General features: G+C 40.0%; 1 protein-coding gene across 1 annotated transcript in view; it reads right to left on the bottom strand.

Annotated features, from left to right (window-relative positions):
• The window catches only part of UNC80 (unc-80 homolog, NALCN channel complex subunit), a 199091-nt gene that overhangs the window by 57298 nt on the left and 121684 nt on the right, over window positions 1-20109 (bottom strand). The window contains exons 30-40 of the mRNA XM_070737780.1: window positions 16443-16581; window positions 15895-16076; window positions 14614-14745; window positions 12883-13069; window positions 12154-12285; window positions 10723-10866; window positions 8732-8832; window positions 6989-7075; window positions 5118-5301; window positions 2911-3005; window positions 1836-1925 (exon numbers count right to left, since the gene is read on the bottom strand). Of these exons, the coding sequence (XP_070593881.1) occupies window positions 1836-1925; window positions 2911-3005; window positions 5118-5301; window positions 6989-7075; window positions 8732-8832; window positions 10723-10866; window positions 12154-12285; window positions 12883-13069; window positions 14614-14745; window positions 15895-16076; window positions 16443-16581 (1473 nt within the window). The remainder of the gene's footprint in view (window positions 1-1835; window positions 1926-2910; window positions 3006-5117; window positions 5302-6988; window positions 7076-8731; window positions 8833-10722; window positions 10867-12153; window positions 12286-12882; window positions 13070-14613; window positions 14746-15894; window positions 16077-16442; window positions 16582-20109) is intronic.

Raw genomic sequence — 20109 nt, 5'->3', positions numbered from 1 at the left:
TGGAATTGAAAATTGGAAGAACTGTTGCTTTCAAATAAAGGCAGGAAAGAAAGGAGCCAATTGCAGGCCCCTTAAACCCTGGGTTTTCTTCTTCCCCCGGCAGCCGAACGTGGCCGGGTAAAGTAAAATAACCGTCAATGGGGGGGGTAGCGGTGACCAGGGGCCCTGGGCCTAGTGGCGTGGCCTGCCGCAGGCCTGCTATGCATTCGGGGCGGGGGGGCGAACAAGGATCCTGGGCCTGATGGTGTGGCCTGCCGCCGGCCCGATAAGTGTCTGTGGAGGAGGGGGGGCAACGAGGATCCTGGGCCTGGTGACACGCCCTGCCACCAGCCCAATAAGTGTCCATGGAGGGTCACCAAACAGGGATCCTAGGCCTGGTGGTGCAGTCTGCTGCCAGCCCACTAAGCATCTGGGGGGGGGGGGGGAAACGAGGATCCTGGGGCTGGCGGCGCGGCCTGCCGCTGGCCCTATAAGCATCCAGGGGGAGCGCCAAATGGGGATCCTGGGCCTGGTGGTGCGGCCTGCTGCCGGCCCACTAAGCATCTGGGGGGGAAAATGATGATCCTGGGCCTGGCGGCACGGCCTGCTGCTGGCCCGATAAGCATCCAGGGGGGCGAACGCGGTCCAAGGGGGGGTTCAGGCAGCCCCAGGAGAGAAAGAAAGGAAAGAGGGAGAAAGAGGGAGGGAGAGAAAGAGAGAGAAGAGAGAACAAAGAACAATGGAGTGGACAAAGACAATGATGGAATGGTCATCATCAATGTGAGAGACAGAAGTGAGAAACTCTAAGGCCAGACTTTTTTGACTTATAATTAAATACATTTATGAATAATTGGATGTTGATAATTAATGTTTTTGATCTGAGACTGACAGACTAAACTTAAAGTTCTCAAATACATCTTGGTATTTCTAGAGGGAAAGATTTATAATTTGCAATGGCTGTTGTAAGAGGCTAATCTTAGGAAGTTTGGGATGTTGAATGATTACTATTTGAAAATATACTATTGAAAATATAGAATTATGGATGTCAGAGCGCACGGCCACTATTTATTTATTTATTTTTATTTATTTATTTATTTCCTTCCTTCCTTCCTTCCTTATTTATACTTCTATGCCGCTCAGACACTATACTTTTCCATCCACACTGAAAAAAAATTAGAGGGAACATTGATATCTAGTCTAGTGCAAAGAAGGACTAAGGGAGATGTGATAGAAGTGTTTCAATATTTGAGGGGCTGCCACAAAGAAGGGGGAGTCAGCCTATTTTTCAAAGCACTAAAAGGCAAGTGATGAAATAATGGGTGGAAGTGAAACAAGAAGAGAAACTACTTAGAATTAAGGAGAAACAGTGAGAACAATCAACCAGTGGAACAGCTTGCCTTCAGAAGTTGTGGGTGCTCCATTACTGGAGATTTTTAAGAAGAGCCTGGACAGCCATTTATCTGAAATGGTATAGAGCAGTGATGGCAAACCTTTTTACCTTTGGGTCCAAAAGCACGTGGACATACACTTTTGCCCCTGCGTGAGTGCCCACACCCATAATTCAATGCCTGGGGAGGACGAAAATTGCCTCCCCTCCCCCCCAGAGGCCCTTTGGAGGCCAGAAACAGCACTTCTGGTGGGCCTGGTAGTCCCGTTTTTCACCCTCCCCAAGGGTCTTTAAAAAAGATAAAGAAAGGGGTCTTTTAAAAAGACAATTTCATGCTTGGAACCTTTAGGAAAACATTTGAAAATAGAACTGCAAATATCTTAAAGATATTATAAATATATAAAATGCAATCAAAATAATTAGGTGTCTGAAACAACTTTCCTACTAAGAAAAAATGTAGCAATCTCACCTTATTGTAATGAATAAGATTCCACCGCTTATCCATTAAAAAATAGTTGGAAGACTGGGATTCAGGTATATTAAAAAATTCCAGACACTCCTAGCATATAAAGACATAAACATAAGGTAATATTGTTGATCACATCTTTTTCTATTTAGAAATATATTTATTTTAAAGTATTTTCCCCAGGTACTTGTGGCTATATCTCTGTTCCCTGCCCATAAAGATGGAATCCTAATAAAAATAAGCTGTCAAGCCTTGTACTGCTAATAAGGCAGTTCATAGTTCATAATGATGCCACTTATGTTAGTAACAGGGTTTTTTAAACCCGCTGTCATCTTGAATTTATTTCCAAAACCACAACTGAAAGGGATATAATATACTATGCTAATTCATATAGAAGACCTATGGAAATGAGCCTTTTGGGTAATTGAAAGTGCAATAACTAACTAATGAGCTAACTAACTTACTGTTAAATGTCCAGCAGTCACTGATAACAGGTTACCCATATAACTGCCTTCTTTACTGTGTATCTGAGGTAATTTGTAAGAGGAATATTATATTATAGGAGAAATACATAGATGACGACCTTTTCACATATTAAGATGTAAAGAAATTGCTAAATCAGTCTTTCAATATATAATTTTGTAAAGACCTAATCCCTACCGTATTTTCCTCAAAATAAGCCCTCCCCCCAAAACAAGCCTACAAATCTAAATAAATAAATAAACAGGCATACAAATATAAATAAATAAATAAATAAATAAATAAATAAGCCTCCCCCGCCCACAATTCTATTTTATCTGATTAAGGTTAGGGAGACAGAGCTAGAAATCAGGACAAATGGCAAGAGAAGCCCCATCTTGCTCCACATGTCCGCAAATAATAAGACCTCCCTGAAAATAAGGCCAATCATTTATTTGGGGGTTCAAAAAATATAAAACTGGGTCTTATTTTCAGGGAAACATGATACTGGAGCTCAGGCTTGCATATTATTCAAAATGAAGGCGCTTTAATACTGAAAGACTGGAAAATACAGTGAACAAAACTTTTTTTGTCAAAATCATTTAAATAATTTGCCAACCTTTAAAAGAGCTTCAAACTGTGTATCTTCATGAACTGGTAGCTGGGTTGGGATATCACATTCATTCTGCCCATGAACTACTAGGGTCTTGGTACCTTTAAAAGCATTGATATAATAAAATGTTTGTTTACAAAAATATACTTTTGGAATCCTGGATAAACAAAAATAAATTATTATGTGTCTTAGTCTTCTTCTGAGTTGATCAGAACATTTTAGATAGTTGGTTCTTATTCTATTATCATTTTTGCTTCTGTACAGTATAGCTCACTGTATTGTACAGGGATATTCAGAGAAGTCTCATGCTTCACTGATAATTTTTCCCTCTGTCTTACCATGTCCAGTATTATAATATTATGCAATGCTTGCTTTCATACATGTGCAGACCTCTTTCTTCAAGCATGTGGATATAGCTAGGAAGAGAAGGTAATCCAGACTGTAATTACTAAATGTATAACATTTATTGTTATTAATAACCATGCAGGTGTAATGCAGAATATAATTTTCAAGAATATGTGTTGTTTGTTTGGCTTGCTCCTTCAGATCAAACAGAAGACTTTCTATCAATTTTCTTTTGTTCAGGCTAAGGAACCTATGCAAGATATATATTGCAGCTTTGGAGCTTTTTATGTGCAACTTTTCTTGTTGATAATCCAGCATTTATAGTCTGGCCAATTGCAAAATTATATCCATTAACACAAACCATTTTCCTAGACTATTTGTGTCTCTTTAAGGCTCAAAGACTTTTACACAGGATGGTGAACTAAAATGTCAATATAAGCATAGATCACAGAGTATTACACCTGATACAGTCCATTTGCCCAATAGACCTGGGAAAGGAGTAAAGGACAGCCAATGAAGTTGATCATCACATTTTCACCAAATATTTAATGAATATTTTGGTTACTAGGTAGATTTCTTAAAGGTAACGCTAATGTGAAGAAAAAAAGGCAAAAATAAAACAAAAATTTTACACACATTTAACAATCTCTTTCAGACTTTCCTTTTCATACAGGAACATCAATGACAGGCAGAAATCCATATACAGTGGTACCTCTACCTAAGAACACCTCTACTTAAGAACTTTTCTAGATAAGAACCAGGTTTTCAAGATTTTTTTTTGCCTCTTCTTAAAAACCATTTTCTATTTAAGAACCCGAGCCCAGAAAAATTTCCCAGGAAATTTGAGAGCGGCACGAAGGCCCGTCCAGTTTCCTGCCATTCCCCCTTTAATCTCGGCCATCTCAGGCTTTTCTGGGCTGCCTGAGGAGCCTTTCGGTGGCGCTTAAGAAGGCTTTGGCATTCCAGAGTGAACAAAGCATTTTCCTTTCTCTGGGCGCTTGGAGAGGGAATAAACCTCTGCCAGCACCCAGAAAAAAGAAATGCTCCCTTTGCCCTGGGCAGCCCAGAGCGAACGGAGCATTTTCCTTTGTCTGGCTTCTTGGAGAAGGAATAAACCACTTTGCTGTGGTGACTTCCTCATGCTGCCTCCCATACACCTGATGCGAGGTTGCCTCCTGGAGTGTCTGAGCATGGAAAGGCAAAAGGGAGTGCTTCACTCTGGCCGGATCAACTCAGCTTCAGCCAAACCGAGGAGACACCACAGTGAAGGAAAGACACTGGCTACAAAGCAAGTGAGCAAGAGGAGAGCCCTTCAGCATGGGAAGGAAGAGGAAGCAGGTAGTAGCAGCAGCGGCAGCCCCCTTTCGGTCAAAGGAGCAGGAGGCAGCCTCACGCCGGGTGTATGGCAGGCGCATGCTCCTCCTCGCCACCTCAGAGTCCCCCTCTTTTTTTTAAACCTTAAAGTTTTGGATTTGTTTGATTCCCCTCACCTTACCTTCTTCCTTCAGCAGCGACTGTCCTCCTCATCTTCTTCCTCCTCCTCCTCCTACCCAAATTATGAGCTTTTATTTCTTTCCTAATGGGTTTGCACACATTATTTGCTTTTACATTGATTCCTATAGGAAAAATTGCTTCTACTTACAAACTTTTCTATTTAAGAAACTTGTCACAGAACAAATTAAGTTCTTAAGTAAAGGTACCACTCTACTGAGTCTAAGATTTACATTCCCTCTCACCTTTTACTCAGGCTATGTTGATGAATTTAGAAAATGATCGGGCAGAAACATATTATTGTAATTATAGTTACGAAACAAAGTTCATATGCCAGCAAAAAGCCCCTAGGGAAATAAAAATAATGCCTTCCATACCTGGCATTGAGGCAGTAACCAGAAGCTTCACCTCACATTGTTCCTTCTTCATAGTTTGTTTGAGATCCTTGAAGAACAGTCCTTCTACATAGCCCACCACTTCCCAAAGAAAGGTCAGAGTGGCTGAAATGGCATCCATGCCCCATTCACATGGTGTGCGCACAAAATACATGATCAGTCCCACCTATGAATCATAAAGTACACAATCTTTATTCCAATCTATAGCAAAGGCTAAGTAGATGGCTAGTGATAAATGTGAACATGTGTAAGATTGATCCAGTCTTTCTCTGTCAGTAATTATAGTTTGTGCATTGAAAATCTGGGTGACTATTTCTACCAAAGGTAAATATGTAATAATTTACAATTAAAATACCATGATGGAATAAAAAAAATTAGAAGACATTTATAATGCCAATCTCACTTTTATCTTCCCCCTAAAGTTCAAATGAAGAAAACCCACAGTATTTAGTATGCTTTGTTGAATGAATGGTGATAAATGCTTTTAAACTATATTGGAGTTTTTAAAAGTCTTTTTAATCATATTAATTGGATTGTTCTAGATGTATTTGCTATGTTCTTTTGATATGTTGTGAGCCGCCCCGAGTCCTCGGAGAGGGGCGGCATACAAATCCAATGAATGAATGAATGAATGAATGAATGAATGAATGAATGAATGAATGAATGAATGAATGAATGAATAAATGCTAGAAAATATTATGGCAAGATTAACATTAAGGCTTGTGCAAATCCTTTGAAAGAGATGTTCTGCTATACATGGCAACAAAGCACCTGTCTTCAAATCACTGACACAACCACATCTTTTTCTAGCTTAATGAAGCTGCTTCAAAGCCTCAATAGTCTCTACATGTACCGTATATTTGTGAAAAGTCATTTTATTTTGTTTCCCAGCAGAATGACAAAATTAATATTTTTATCAATCAAATAGAATTCCATGAAGTATAGAAACCTTCCCCAGTTTCATAGTGTCTATTGCTAATTTTCCAAAGAGTGAAGAAAGCAAGATAGCCAATCTGATCATATGACAATTGTGAAACTATTGCATTTTCCTAAAAAAGCAGTATATAACTGTGCCATATCAAAAATTATAGCTATTTTTTATTTATTCAATTTATGTATTAAATTTATATGTTGCCCATCTCATTGTTTCAAAGAAGAGATGGACAGATGATGCTGAAAGTTAGATTCATTGGTTTTCCTGTGCATTGCAGAAAGCTGGATCCCTGTTACTTTCCAACTTCCCAGTACTATGAATCTATGAGATAAATAGAGACAGTAAAGCAGAAAAAGACAGTATGCTTTATATAGATTTCAAAGCTTTCTGTACATCTAATTTGGGCTCCAAATTTTTGAAGATGTTAGGATAAAAAAAATTATACACTTCTGAGCATTTCAAATTTGATCTTAACTTTAAGAAAAATAAGAGTGTCAGCAAACAAAAATTAAATCTTTTGAAAAGGTACATAGAAGGTCTTACTAATGCATCATAGATGTGATTACCACAAGGATTAACTTCTTCAGCAAAAAAAGAGTGGTTTTTTTTTAAAAAAACCTTCTTTTTTACAGCTCTGTAATCCCTATTCGAGGTAGAGTCAGGGCGACTGGATGGAGCTGAGCATTAATGGTTCAAAATGTAACTGCCTGAAGTTCAATGTATACACTAGAGAAATTCAGTTACATTTTTGATCTTCAGAAAAGCAAAGCCAAAAAGAAAAACTGTGTAGGCAGTGTACTTCTTTCTTGAATGTGACACTAATTATTTTTTATTCAAAATTCAAAATCGTCTGTGCTTTGGATAAGGGTATCATTAATGTTTACAGTTTCGGTTCTGCTCAGGATTCAGAAGAACATACCAAGTAATTGAAGAGGATATGAGATGTCTGAGCAGGAAAGTCTCCAATGTTCAATAAAAGTTTCCTCAGCATATACATCAATTCATCCTGCAGTTAGAGCAGAATTTTTCAATTTTGTTATAGCATAGCAGACAATTTCACTACTTGCACAGGGATCAATTATTATACTCTAAGGTAATATACAATTAAAATCCTTCAAAGTTGCAGTATTATGGATGTTTTCCCATAAATAACACAGGAGAGCTTTTTATTACAGGAGACATGTAAAATGTAATCAGAACACAACCCCAGTCTGATAAAAGTCTAGTCTTATCTTCAAATGTTTGAACTCATGTTCTTTTATTGTATTAGATGTTAACTAGTTTATCATATAACTTGAATGAACCTCGAGTATTCTTCTCTGGCATTGGCAGGAGCCTGGAGATGTTGCCTTCATTTTAAATTGAATGCACTGAATTCTAAAAGTAAGGTTCTACATTTAAGTAAGAAAAACAAAATGCACAGATACAGTATATGTGATACCTTGCTCGACAGTATGAGAGGGATCTTGGAGTCCCAGTGGACAACCATTTAAATATAAGCCAGCAGTGTGTAGCAGCTTCCAAAAACGCCAAAACAGTTCTAGGCTGCCTTTTTAATAATTTCCCCATTGTTAGATTGAACTTGGTGATAATGTAAAGAAACACATACAAACACTGATGGTTTTTGCATTGCGGGTGTCACACAGTTCTATCCGCTCCCCACTACCACTTTAACAACTATACTAATTGCTATGACAACTTTGTATTGCCACTGAGTTGCAAGAGAGATGTTATCAATGTCATGTCTTGGAGTCTAGAGGCTACGAGAGTCTGGATGGAAAAGAACAGACTGAAGCTGTTTCCTTCCATCCAAATGAGATGACATTGCTGTAAGCACATCAGAGTGTTCTGTCAACACCAGAATTATGGGCATTCACTCAGAAGCAGGTGAAGGATCTGATTAATAATTTAGGAATCCTTCTGGACTTCTGTTTGAACAAAAGTGGAAATTTTGCCCAGCTTTGGTACAGAATGAGTAATCTTCATTACCAGCCAGATGGACTACTGCAATATGCAATACTATGAATTACCCTCAATTTCTGAATTACTCAGAAATTGCCAATTGACCAAAATGCAGTGGCAAATGTACTCACTGGCTCTTTGTTCTGCAAGAATACAGTATACTTATTCTGTAGTATATTCATTCTGCATTGGTTGCCATTTGGTCTCTGGGTACAATTTAAATAGCTGGTTTTGGCTATTTAACCCTTCATGCCATGGCATTTGGGTATCATCAAGAGCACCTGCTCCTGCTATAAAAAATCTAACCCATTAGTTGATTTAGGAAGAAACTATTTTTGGTCCCACACTTCTGAAAGCTGAGGGTGGGTGAACTAGAAGAAACTGCTTTGAAATAGCCTCCCTGTAGATATTTATTTGAGCCATTGTTGTTGACCTTTAAGGAGAGGTTGAAAAAAAGTAAACATTTTTCAATGCATCTTTTACTTGTTTTTATTTTTATTTCTTGCTGTTGCATTTATTTTTTGTTTTATATTATCTTTGAGAAATATCAAGAATGTTTTGATTGTTAGAATTATATACTATAGAAACAACTGATAGTCATTAGATTGTGATTAAAATATATGTCAAACAAACAAACAAACAAACAAACAAAATTCTGGGATTGCAAGTTACATGTGTTTATGGAAAGCAGAATCTTTACCTGCCGATTACTGATAGTGAGTTTCTCCAGGAAATGTCGAAGAACTGTGGATGGATCTTCAATGAGACAGTTCCACAAGACTTGTTGAGCCACTGCACTCACTATATGAGACAAAAGGAGATAACATGTCTAGACCTGACTTGGTAAATCAGTGCCTTCAAATGTAATCATTAGTGAAACTTTCAATCTTCACAACACAGAAATTTGTTCTTGCCAAACCCTATACCACATATATTGTTGGTCTAAATTTGACACAACATCTTTGGTAATGTGAGCTGTATCCAATTTGGTCCTATACTCCTATTAAAGCTATTTCCATTTGATATGGAAAGAAACTGTTTGCAGATGACAGTGGGTACCTCACTAAATTATGGCATAGGAAAGAGTATGATCTTAGTATATTGCTCTCAATAGAAATGGGAACTCAGTTATGATAGGAAGCATAACTGTCTATAAATTCACATTTGCTAATTGTGGAAGATATTTTTTCTGCATTTTTGTCTAAAAGAGGAAAAGGGCACAAATATTTTCAAGAAATATATCACTGGAACATGAAACAAGACAGCAGAGTCCTTCTGTCCATTAAGATAATGTGTGGATTCCCCTTCACCAAAAGATGCTAATGAGATACTGATTTCAGATCTTTTGCTACTGCCAGCTCTTCCATTGCAGCCACCTCTAACCCTGCATTTTTTTCCAAGTGACTATGAAAAGTCAGCTGGAATCCTTGATCAAAATCAGCATGAAATTCCACATTCATGGAAAAACGTCTTCAGAAGAAAAGGAAATTACCCAGAATAAACCAGTACCTGCAATTTTTGATAGAATTCAAGTTACCATCATCTATAACACTTACTCCAATCAGGGAATTCCATACTTCAGTGTCAAACTCAATCAGAATCCATATGGTGGATCAGAGTAGCTCCACACAAAGAAGCCAGACCCATTCCTGGCTCTCTAAGAAGGCATGTTAATACTCTGACAAGCAGTACGGTGAAAAAGTATATTTCATTCAGTGCAGCCATGTGACTCTCCCCTCTGCAGCTGCTGTGTGATCCCAAGAAAAGACACAATTTCTTCAAGGAATTGCTGGAAACTGCTCTGAAGCACCATTTCTTAATGGAATCTGAAACATACCATATTTTTTGGTATTTAAGATGCACCTTTTTCCTCCCTAAAAGAGGCTGATAATTTGGGTGCATTTTATACTCTGAATGTAGCTCTTTCTCCCCTCTCCCCCAGTTGTAACTAGCTGCTAACGATCTTCCCAGCTCTTACCTCGCAGGCTCTTTCATTGTTTCTCTCTGTGAAGAATGTTTTCCAAGCCCTAAGTCTTTCCAGAGTTTTTTTCATTGCTCTAACTTGCTCTGAGTAAGTTTCTTTCCAGCCCTAACCAGGTGCTAACAATTTCCCCAGCTCTTACCAGCTTGCAAGCTCTTTCATTCTTGCTCTCTGCCAAGAATGTATTCCAAACCCTGTCTTTGTAGGGGTTTTTTTTCATTGCTTTACTTGCTCCAAATGTTTCTTTCTGGCCTAACCCTACCCGGGTGCTATTAATGTACCCAAGCTCTTTCATTGTTACTCTCTGTGAAGAATATTTTCCAAGCCCCAAGTCTTTGCAGGTGTTTTCCCCCCATTGGTCTAACTTGCTCTAAATGTTTCTTTCCAGCCCTAACCAGGAACTAATGATGTTCCCAGCTCTTACTGTCTTACAAACTCTTTCATTGTTACTCTCTCCTTAACCAGGGGATAAAAAATGTGGTGAAGCTGATCAGACTAAGGATGCTAGCAGATCCTTTTCCCTATTTTCCTCCCCCCAAATTAAGGTGTGTCCTATATTCCGGTGCATCTTATACTCCAAAAGTTACAGTAAGTAGGGTATGTGTCTATGTGCATAAGACAAAGATTTATCTATCAGATGACACTGCTTGCTTTTAAAAGAAGTACAGAGATTTTTAATTACTTTCCAAAACTTTAAAATAAAAGAGTACCTGCTACTCCATCTTCTCGAACTTCTCCATCTTCCATCAAGTGAACAATTGGAAGTACAGCCGCACAAATGCATGCAGGGAACACTGCCTGTGGGGGCTGTGGCACATGATGATTTGGTGTGTGCTCTGTTGTATGCTCTTCATCTAAAAAAAAGATGTGGAAGTAAAGTCCAAATTAATCCTTATATTTAATCTATACTTATTCCTATTTATAACTACTGCTTGGTTGTAAGAAACCCCATTCTAAATAAGAGGCAGATTACATCAAGTCCACTCATCAAATGAATACCAATTTTGCATCCACTAACAAATCTATTTAAGCACTCATAAAGGGATAGAAGTTTCAAAACATAAGTCACTCTTTGTAATGCTTGATTCACATATCATCCTAAAGATGTGTATGTTACTGGAACCAGAAACTATTCTATGTGATTAGCTGCTTATATAAGATACAATTTATATATGTTATAAATAACAATTTTTACAATTTATATATGTTATTCCTACTTAGTGATAAATTACTATATATTAACTTGATATATTCATGAAAATCACTTTTTATAATCACAGCATTAAGTTTTTACTTTTGTGATGTGTGCCACCTACAGTTCACATTTTGGAAATGCTCATTTAATGTTTTGTTATGTCTTATGTGTTATGTTTGTTTGTTTTCTTTTTCATAATCAATAATCAATAAAAACTTTTAAAAAAAATAAGATACATATATGAATTTTATCTAGTTTATCTCTGTGAAAGGAACCAACTAAAATGAGCAACATTAATCATGGGAACAGATCTGGCACAAGCATCATAGGCCTTGTTTTAATGTAAAAATAATCTGCCACATTAAATGGCACACAAAATAATAGGTTCTAAAATAATATCACAAATGAAGGCAAATATACATGTCTATGATAATGATGAAAAATCCAATTTGGGTCAGTAATTTTTAATGTGGATGTTATTTTAAGATCCAATCTGGGTTAGTCACTGGGACCAGAAGTTTAGTCTTCGGAGCTTTCAAACTCGTGCTGGATCTTCTCTCTAACAGAATGCTAGACAGAACAGAATGTCTAACACATTCCATTAGAGAGAGGCTCCCTGAGGATGGGCTCCAGTGTGAGTTTGAAAGCTCAGAAGGATGGATCCACACTGGAGCTTAAGATAATATCCACATTAAAAATTGTTGATTTAACTTGATATGATTTTCTGGATAATAAAGTTCTCACCATGATGAGAATTACGACACCTCGCATTGAAGATTACATAAATATATTTTAAAAACTATATGAAGACAGCTGTATTCATCTACAGTGGCAAAAAAAGGGGCCTAGTAGCATCTTTTCCAACATATTTTAACACAGGAATAAAATTAAGGCAGAATCAATAACAATCACAAGACAATTAATTCCCAATCTAAAGTTCCCTTACCTTCAGCACTGACTGCTGAACGGACTGACCAAACTGATCCACGTCGAAAAGAATAGTTTCTATGTGATGTACTAGAAGTACAGGATGGACTCACAGACAGACGGCGTGATGCCAGGTTGGTGACTTCTTCTACTGATAAAATCAATAGAAGTTTATGTTTACATTTTTATTTATGTAGTCTGCTGATTTTCTGCAATAATGAACACCTTTTTATTATATGACAATGAATAATATATTTTATTGTATTGTATCTATAAAAGTATATGAACAGATTTTGCATCAGTTCTTTCTAGATCTATTTTCAGGAGGTGTGCCAACATCAGAATCATGGTCATTGACAAAATGCAATGAGCACTTGTCCTTCCCTAAAAAACAAAAATATGCAAGGACAAACAAATTTGCAGAGGCCCTTGAAACTCTTCTAACAAAACAATTTCATATATCCTATGGCACTTCAGTAGCAGAAACTAATTAAGGAAGTCCAAAGAAATCATACCACCAATTATTTAAGATAGGAAGGGGCATTTCCTGAACTGCAGTCTGCAGGTACCTTATTTTGGTGCCCTAACTTCATTGCCCCCCAAAAGCACTGTTAAATTCCAGTGGTGTTATTTATTCTTTTTTCAGCATTTCCTATGTGGTGTACGTGTTCATGTGATGACTTTATCTTTTGCTATATGAGGAGTCTCCAGGCCCAAGAACACATTCCAGAGTACAAAGTAAGGGCACCTTCTTCCTCCTGCTCTGAGTTTGGGGAGCAGCTGGGTTCATAGCAAGCTTCCTGGGTGATAGGTATGGCAGTGATGAGACTAGCTTCTCGGCCCAGGCGTTTCTTCTCCTCTTCCTGTTGCAGGTTCTTCAGAATGTGTTCTGCTCGTTGATGAGAACGTGATACTGCCCGGGCTGAAAATGACTTCTGCAATCAAACCATTAAAAAGACATTGAAAAAAAGTTCCTTTGTTTTTATAAGGACACTTGCATACTTAAATGCTACTTTATCAAACATAACTCAGGTTTATTTCTGTAAATAATTTATCAACTATCAGAATTTATCATCCAATACACCAAAGGAAAGAAAACATACAGTGTGTGTGTGTGTGTGTGAGTGTGTGTGTGTGTGTGTGTGTGTGTGATGTTGTGTAACCTTGAGATTTTCAGGTTATCTGATCTCATTTGGGGAAAAATAAGTGAAGAACTGCCAAAAATCATAAGAATTGAATGGCACCAAATGTTGTACTGGGGATGAGAGGAATGGGATAAGAACAGTTATTTGGGAAATTAAATGGAATATGTGTTATGTGAGTGAAGCAGATAGCAAATTTAGCTAGACTCCTTATATTATTAAGATAAGCATCTTCCTGGTTCACTTAGACAATATATTTTTAATTGTCTGAAGAATTGGACTGATAGCGACCCACAGAAAAGGAAAAAATGATTCTTCTGTAACTAAAATGTGTCTCTGTTAGTTCAGTTCCAGGATGGAAAGAAATCAGTGGGGAAAGGAATAATTACTTGAATATATTGAGTAATAATTTAGACAAAGTCACAAGCGCAGATGGCAAATATTTTCTCAGATGAAGTATTTAGAAGTGCAATGCACTGAAATATCTAAACAATATGCAATCAATTGCTATCTTCTTTATAACATCCTATGAAATTCACCTTCACAAACTATTAGACTTTCAGTCTTCCTGAGCAGATAATAATATTTAGGGTACTTTTGTTTTCCGGTCCCACTTATCATACATACATGTAAAATTTCGATTAGCCAGTTTTGCTTTATTTTGCAACATTTTCTCTGCATGAAGAAAAGAATAAATTCTTGAAATGATGTTCTAGACCAGGGGTGTCAAACTCAAGGCCTGGAGGCTGGATCTAGCCTGTGGGGTGCTTAGATCTGGCCCATGGGGCTGCACTGGAAACAGAAAGGACCTGCCCGCGGTGCCTCTGCTAGCAAACGTGGAGCTCATGAGAGCTGTGGGTGGCCATCCCGAACTCTGGTTTCATTGGCAGAGGGTTGCAGCAAGCCATTGCAATGAGGACCGGGGGGTTTTCTCTGGCAGTGCACTCAGGCCACCATAGGTGCCCCCAACATGACTGAAGTTGAGCTGGCCATGCCTCCTGGCCTCCTCATGGTCAAACACAATCCTGATGCGGCTCTCAATGAAATTGAGTTGGACACCCTGCTCTAGATAGTTAGCAGAGCCCTTTGTCGATTAGACAAAGGATCTGTTTAATCAAGAAGAGCTGTAGAACAGTTCCAGAAGCATTTATTAGAACTTATTAAACTGAATATTAAGAAACAAAAGACTAAGCATGTACCAGCCGATATTATTTCTGTAAAGATCCCTTGAAAAAAGATGCCTCAAGGATCTATTAGGCTGTTTTATATTTTTTTCTCTGTAACTTCACCCTCTACCACAGTTAGATTTTAATTTCTAAAAGGAATGTCCTACTTACAGACTGATCTTCATTGATGGGGTCCTGCACACTCCCACTGCACTGGGGAACCCATGGAGGGTCAAACATGGGGACAGACGGCATTCCAAGCACCGGAGAGGGCAGGGTGAAATTAATACTTGGTGGAGGAATCTGTAAAAATAAATCCAGAAGATTCAATATGATAGTAATCACTCTGTACATCTCTCATGAAAATGCATTTTTTCAGGAACAAGGAAAAGTCAAAATATGTCAATTTATTTAATTCTATCCTGAGATAAAGAAAAATTAGAAAATACATTTTCTTCACATTATACAATGGAAATGCAAGTAATTCCTTTTTTAGATGTTTTAGTAGTTGAGTTAACATTCCTTTACTTTTAAAACCTTAATTGTAATATATAAATAAAATGCAAAGGAAACTATTTCTTATCTAGGCAATAAAAGCATTGTCCAAGCACTGTCAAAACTGCTGGAAATAATAGAAAAATTAGCTTTGATCAAGGAGGGAAGACAATGTTTACAGGTATATAGGCAGAAAATTGTGTACTGGTGTTCTTTTTTCTCTCTCATTATAGAGCACCCAGAAAAAGTACCAGTATTAGGAAACGGAGTGTTGAAGGCCAAAGAATGTAGTCATTTTATATCACTTTACTCTATGCCTTAACAAACATAGTGCTGATACATTATTTCCTTTCAGCTATAAATTATAGGGTTAAAATAGCCATTCATATGGGAGAACAATAGATCTGCAAATGTGAAGGAATGTAGACCTGGACTTTTGATGGCAAAATTGGTGACACAATGGTTAGAATGCAATATTTCGATGCCTGTTGTTTGATGTGGCTAAAAAAGTGAATGAACCTCCAAATGAATTAAAGTTTGGATGCCACAGTTATTTATGGAATGACAAAGTTAAAAAGTAAGTATTGATTTTAACAACCATTTTGTTAGACGTGCCAATTTAAGAGTTTGGAATAAATATAAAACAATGTTTTCTACAAAGATGCCTCTTTGGTTATCCCCGCAGGAAGTCTTTTTCAGAAAACAAATGGTGGCGAAGACTGACTGATGGACTTATGGTAAAATAATATCTTTTAATTTTGGTGATCCCACCCTCAAATCTAAGGAAAGGTTAGAATCAGAAGCTAGTGTCTTCTATTGGTTTACATACTTACCATTGAAAGAAAGATTTTAATTACATAAAAAGAGTTATGGTTTTGACTTTGTTAAAAATGAATTGGAAATCTTACTGTGATAATACTTACTATATGAAAATATATCAGGTGGTACATAGTTCACCTTAAAGATTTGTTGAGCTCCTTCCTCCATGCGAGGCCATACTTGATATCTAAATCTCCAGAGAGTGTGGAACTTGAGAATGGCATTCAGTCTCTGCACTGCCTCCGAGTGATGAAATTCAGACATCAGCATGTCTGAAACTGCCTCTGGTACTTTTACAGCACATAGAAGGAACATGGCAGCTGTAGGAAGCAAATATTCCATAAAACATCTTTTCTTCCCTCCAACCTGGAAGCATTATTATTTTACAGATGTACTTGAGAGCTGAGAGGTGGAAGCACACATTAAGCTTATGACTTGACAACAAAAGGAGAATTTCAAGCAGGGAAATATCATGAAGAGAAGACAAGGTGGCAATGCATACTATAAATGTAGACTGCATAGGCAAGGTTCTCAAAATCAGAGCAAGATTTATGTAGCATTCTGTAGATGAGGGATCGAAACTCCCCAGAAGCCAATGTTGGGTGAACTATGGTAGCCCCAATTCCTTAAGACTGGATTTTTTGCACTCTTGAGGGCATTCTTAGAATATGAAAGGAGCCTCTTACCTGCTGCACCAGCCATATGTTCATCCATACTGAGCAACAACTCCCATGCTGCAGGCTGGATATCCCCATACATCTCTTCTGTGAGGATGGGAGCTGCCTTGATTAACAATGAAAGTGGTGCTGGAGACAGGCTCATTACCTGCAAAAGAAAACCATGCACTCAATAATGTAAAATAGAGCCCTCACCAACATATTCCGCAGTTGAGGGGAATGTAGCACATACAATAAGAATGCTGAAGATTGCCGCTTCTTCACAGAGACCTTGTGATGCCAGACAAGCTATTGTTTAAAGAGAACACACACACGGAGGCAATGGTGGTGTTATGTCTGCTTGACAACTGGCCGGTTAGACGCTGCAGCTATTGGCACCCTATCCAAGGTGCTGATTGGACGCGTATACACAGTAACAGTGTAAGCGGGAAAAGACAGCTGAAGCCCAATCAATTATCACTCACAGGGGGGTGTTTAAATGCAACCGGCTGCAATTTGGGGTATCTATTGCCCCTGAAATTTTCCAAGGGCTCATGGAAAGGTTGCTTTATGGAATTGGGGGAACGGTGCCTTATTTCGATGACGTGTTGGTCTCTGGGGGGACGGTGGAAGAGTTAGAGTTAAGGACCAGGCAGGTGTTGTCAAAGTTTAGGGATGCTGGTTTAAAGTTAAAGGCGAAGAAATGTGTTTATGGAGTTCCGAGGGTGGAGTTCCTAGGTTTTACTATTGATGCTGAGGGAATTCACCCCACAGCGGAGAAAACGAGGGCTATTAAAGAGGCACCGAGACCACAGTCCAAGCCAGAGCTTCAGGCATTTTTGGGGTTGTTAAACTTCTATGCGGTTTTTCTGCCTCATAAGGCATCGGTTGCGGAACCGCTGCACAGATTATTAGATAAGGAGGCCGTGTGGCATTGGGGCAGGCGTGAGGAGTCAGCTTTCAGAGCAGTTAAAGAAATACTTACCTCAAATTGTGTGTTAGCACAGTATTCGCCAACGTTGCCTTTGATTTTGACATGCGATGCCTCCCAGTACGGCGTGGGGGCAGTATTAAGCCACAAATTACCAGACGGGAAAGAGGCTCCTTTGGCATTTTTTTCCCGCACCTTGGCCAAGGCGGAGAGGAATTATGGCCACATTGACAAGGAGGCGTTAGCCTTGATAGCGGGAGTTCGCAGGTTCCATGATTACCTCTATGGGCGGCATTTTGAGTTGGTTACTGACCACCAGCCCTTGCAGGTAATAAGCAAAGTCCTATTGTTTTGTCGCCGCGAATGTCCAGGTGGATAATTTTTTGGCCAATTACCATTATTCTTTGGTCTATAGACCAGGGCGCCACATCACCCATGCAGATGCCTTGAGCAGATGTCCACTCGCGGATCTTCTCGCTGACCCGGCTCCAGCCTGCACGGTCATGGCCATTGGGGAGGAACCTTTATTATTGGCGGCTCCTGAGGTGGCTAGGGAAACGGAGAAGGGCCATAGCTTAGCTAAAGTTAAACAATGGGTTCTTCGGGGGTGGCCTGCCTCCTCCCCTGGAGAGGCGTTTACCTCGTATTTTCGTTGTCGGAGCGAGTTTTCAATAGAAAAGGGATGTTTACTCAGGGGTAGCAGAGTGGTTATTCCTCCCAGGCAGCGCGTCAGAGTTTTGTCACTGTTACATAAAGGACACCCGGGCATAGTCCACATGAAGGGTCTTGCCCGTGATTATGTCTGGTGGCCGGGCATGGATAGGGAAATCGAGCAGGAAGTGGCAGCTTGTCGGGTGTGCCAGGAAAGTCGGTCTTTGCCCCCCCGCTCAGAGCCTTTAAGCTGGGAGCCGCCTGCAGGGCCGTGGGGGTGAGTGCATTTGGATTTAGCGGGCCCCTTTATGGGGGAAAGCTTCCTAATTGTGGTTGATGCCCACTCTAAATGGTTAGAGGTGGTCCGCATGAGATCTACCCAGTCTCCGGCCATCATTGAGGTTCTGGAATCGTTATTCACCTCTCACGGATTCCCTGATTTAATTGTCTCGGACAATGGGCCGCAGTTTACTTCGGTGGCGTTTGAATCATTTTTAGCGGCTGGGGGCATCAGGCATGCCTTGGCATTTCCTTGGCATCTGGCTAGTAATGGCCAGGTGGAACGCATGGTTCGCTCGGCCAAAGATGCCCTCAAGAGGATGCCACAAGGGTCCTGGCATCAGAAGGTGACAGAGATGTTAATGGCTCAGCACTCAACACCGTATGTGGTGACCGGGAAGACCCCGGCAGAGTTATTAATGGGGAGAAAGCTTAGGATTACCCTAGACAGGCTACACCCATTGTATGCACAAGCGGCACCGTGGCCAGAACCGCCGGGAAGGAGGATAGAGGTAGGTGACAACGTGTATGTCCGTGCGTACTCAGGGGAGCGGCGTTGGGAACGGGCTACCGTGAGCCGGGCATTAGGACCTCGTTCTTTTGAAGTGGTTATAAGAGACGGCAGGATTTGGAAAAGGCATTTGGATCAAATCCGTTTGGACAGGGCAGGGGCTCGAGAAACGACTGAGTTAGAAGGGGGGTGTTGGAAAAGGAGTGGGTAAGGGCACCGGGGAATGCTGGTGTCACTGGAAGTTTTACCCGAGAAGAAGGCCCTCAAGAAGCATTGGCCAGCACTAACCCCAGGCAGACGGAGTCCTTGCAAGAGGCGGCCGTGGAGCCCAGACGCTCTAGCCGGATTATTAAAAAACCCGCTTATTTAAAAGACTATGTGTGCTCCAACGAAGGGGGAAGGTGTGTTATGTCTGCTTGACAACCGGCCGGTTAGACGCTGCAGCTATTGGCACCCTATCCAAGGTGCTGATTGGACGCGTATACACAGTAACAGTGTAAGCGGGAAAAGATACTTAATGTGTATTGGCTAGTTCCTCAGCCAGCCCTGGGTATAAAGAGCTATGTTGTTCTGTATATTTTTTAAGCCTGTGCCTGCCTGTTCTGGCAAGTGTTCCTCAATAAAAGCCTATTCCATTTGAAGTCTTGGTCTATTATAGGTGGGATTCAAAATTTTGTAATGCTGGTTCTGTGAGCATGGTTTGGTGGGCATGGTGTGGCTTAGTGGGTGTAGCGGGGGAGGGATACTGTAAATCTCCATTCCCTCCCCACTCCAGGGAAAAGATACTAAAAAATCCCCATTTCTCCCAATCAGCTGGGACTCAGGAGGCAGAGAATAGATGGGGGCAGGGCCAGTCAGAGCTGGTATTTACCAGTTCTCTGGACTATTCAAAATTTCCACTATTGGTTCTCAAGAACTGGTCAGAACCTGCTGAATACCACTTCTGTCCTTAGGGCATTTGATCACATTTTGGGTGCCTGACAACTGGCTTGCATTTATAGCCATTTGCAGTATCCCACGGTCACATGACTGAGGTTTTTTTGGTGATTTTTGCTGATTTCTGGTGCTTACTTCCATTTCTAGCAAAAATGCCCTCCCGCACACACCATGAGCAATCTGGCCAAGGAGAGAGAAAATAGCAGCAGCAGCCTCGAGGAGGGGGTAAGTGCAGCCAGGGACTCCCTTACAGAAGTGGGGCTGAGCTGGGCTGTGGAGTCCTGGTGCCCTGGAAGCTCAAGGACCAGACTGGGTACTTGCCCTCCATTGCTTAGGACTATGGACAGCCTGCACCACTGTCCACAGGGCCTGAGAGGGATCGTGAGGCT

The sequence above is a fragment of the Erythrolamprus reginae genome, chromosome 1, assembly GCF_031021105.1.
Source record: "Erythrolamprus reginae isolate rEryReg1 chromosome 1, rEryReg1.hap1, whole genome shotgun sequence".
NCBI lineage: Eukaryota > Metazoa > Chordata > Lepidosauria > Squamata > Dipsadidae > Erythrolamprus > Erythrolamprus reginae.
Note: the sequence above shows the minus strand (reverse complement) of the source record. Positions and strands in the feature narration are given on the sequence as shown.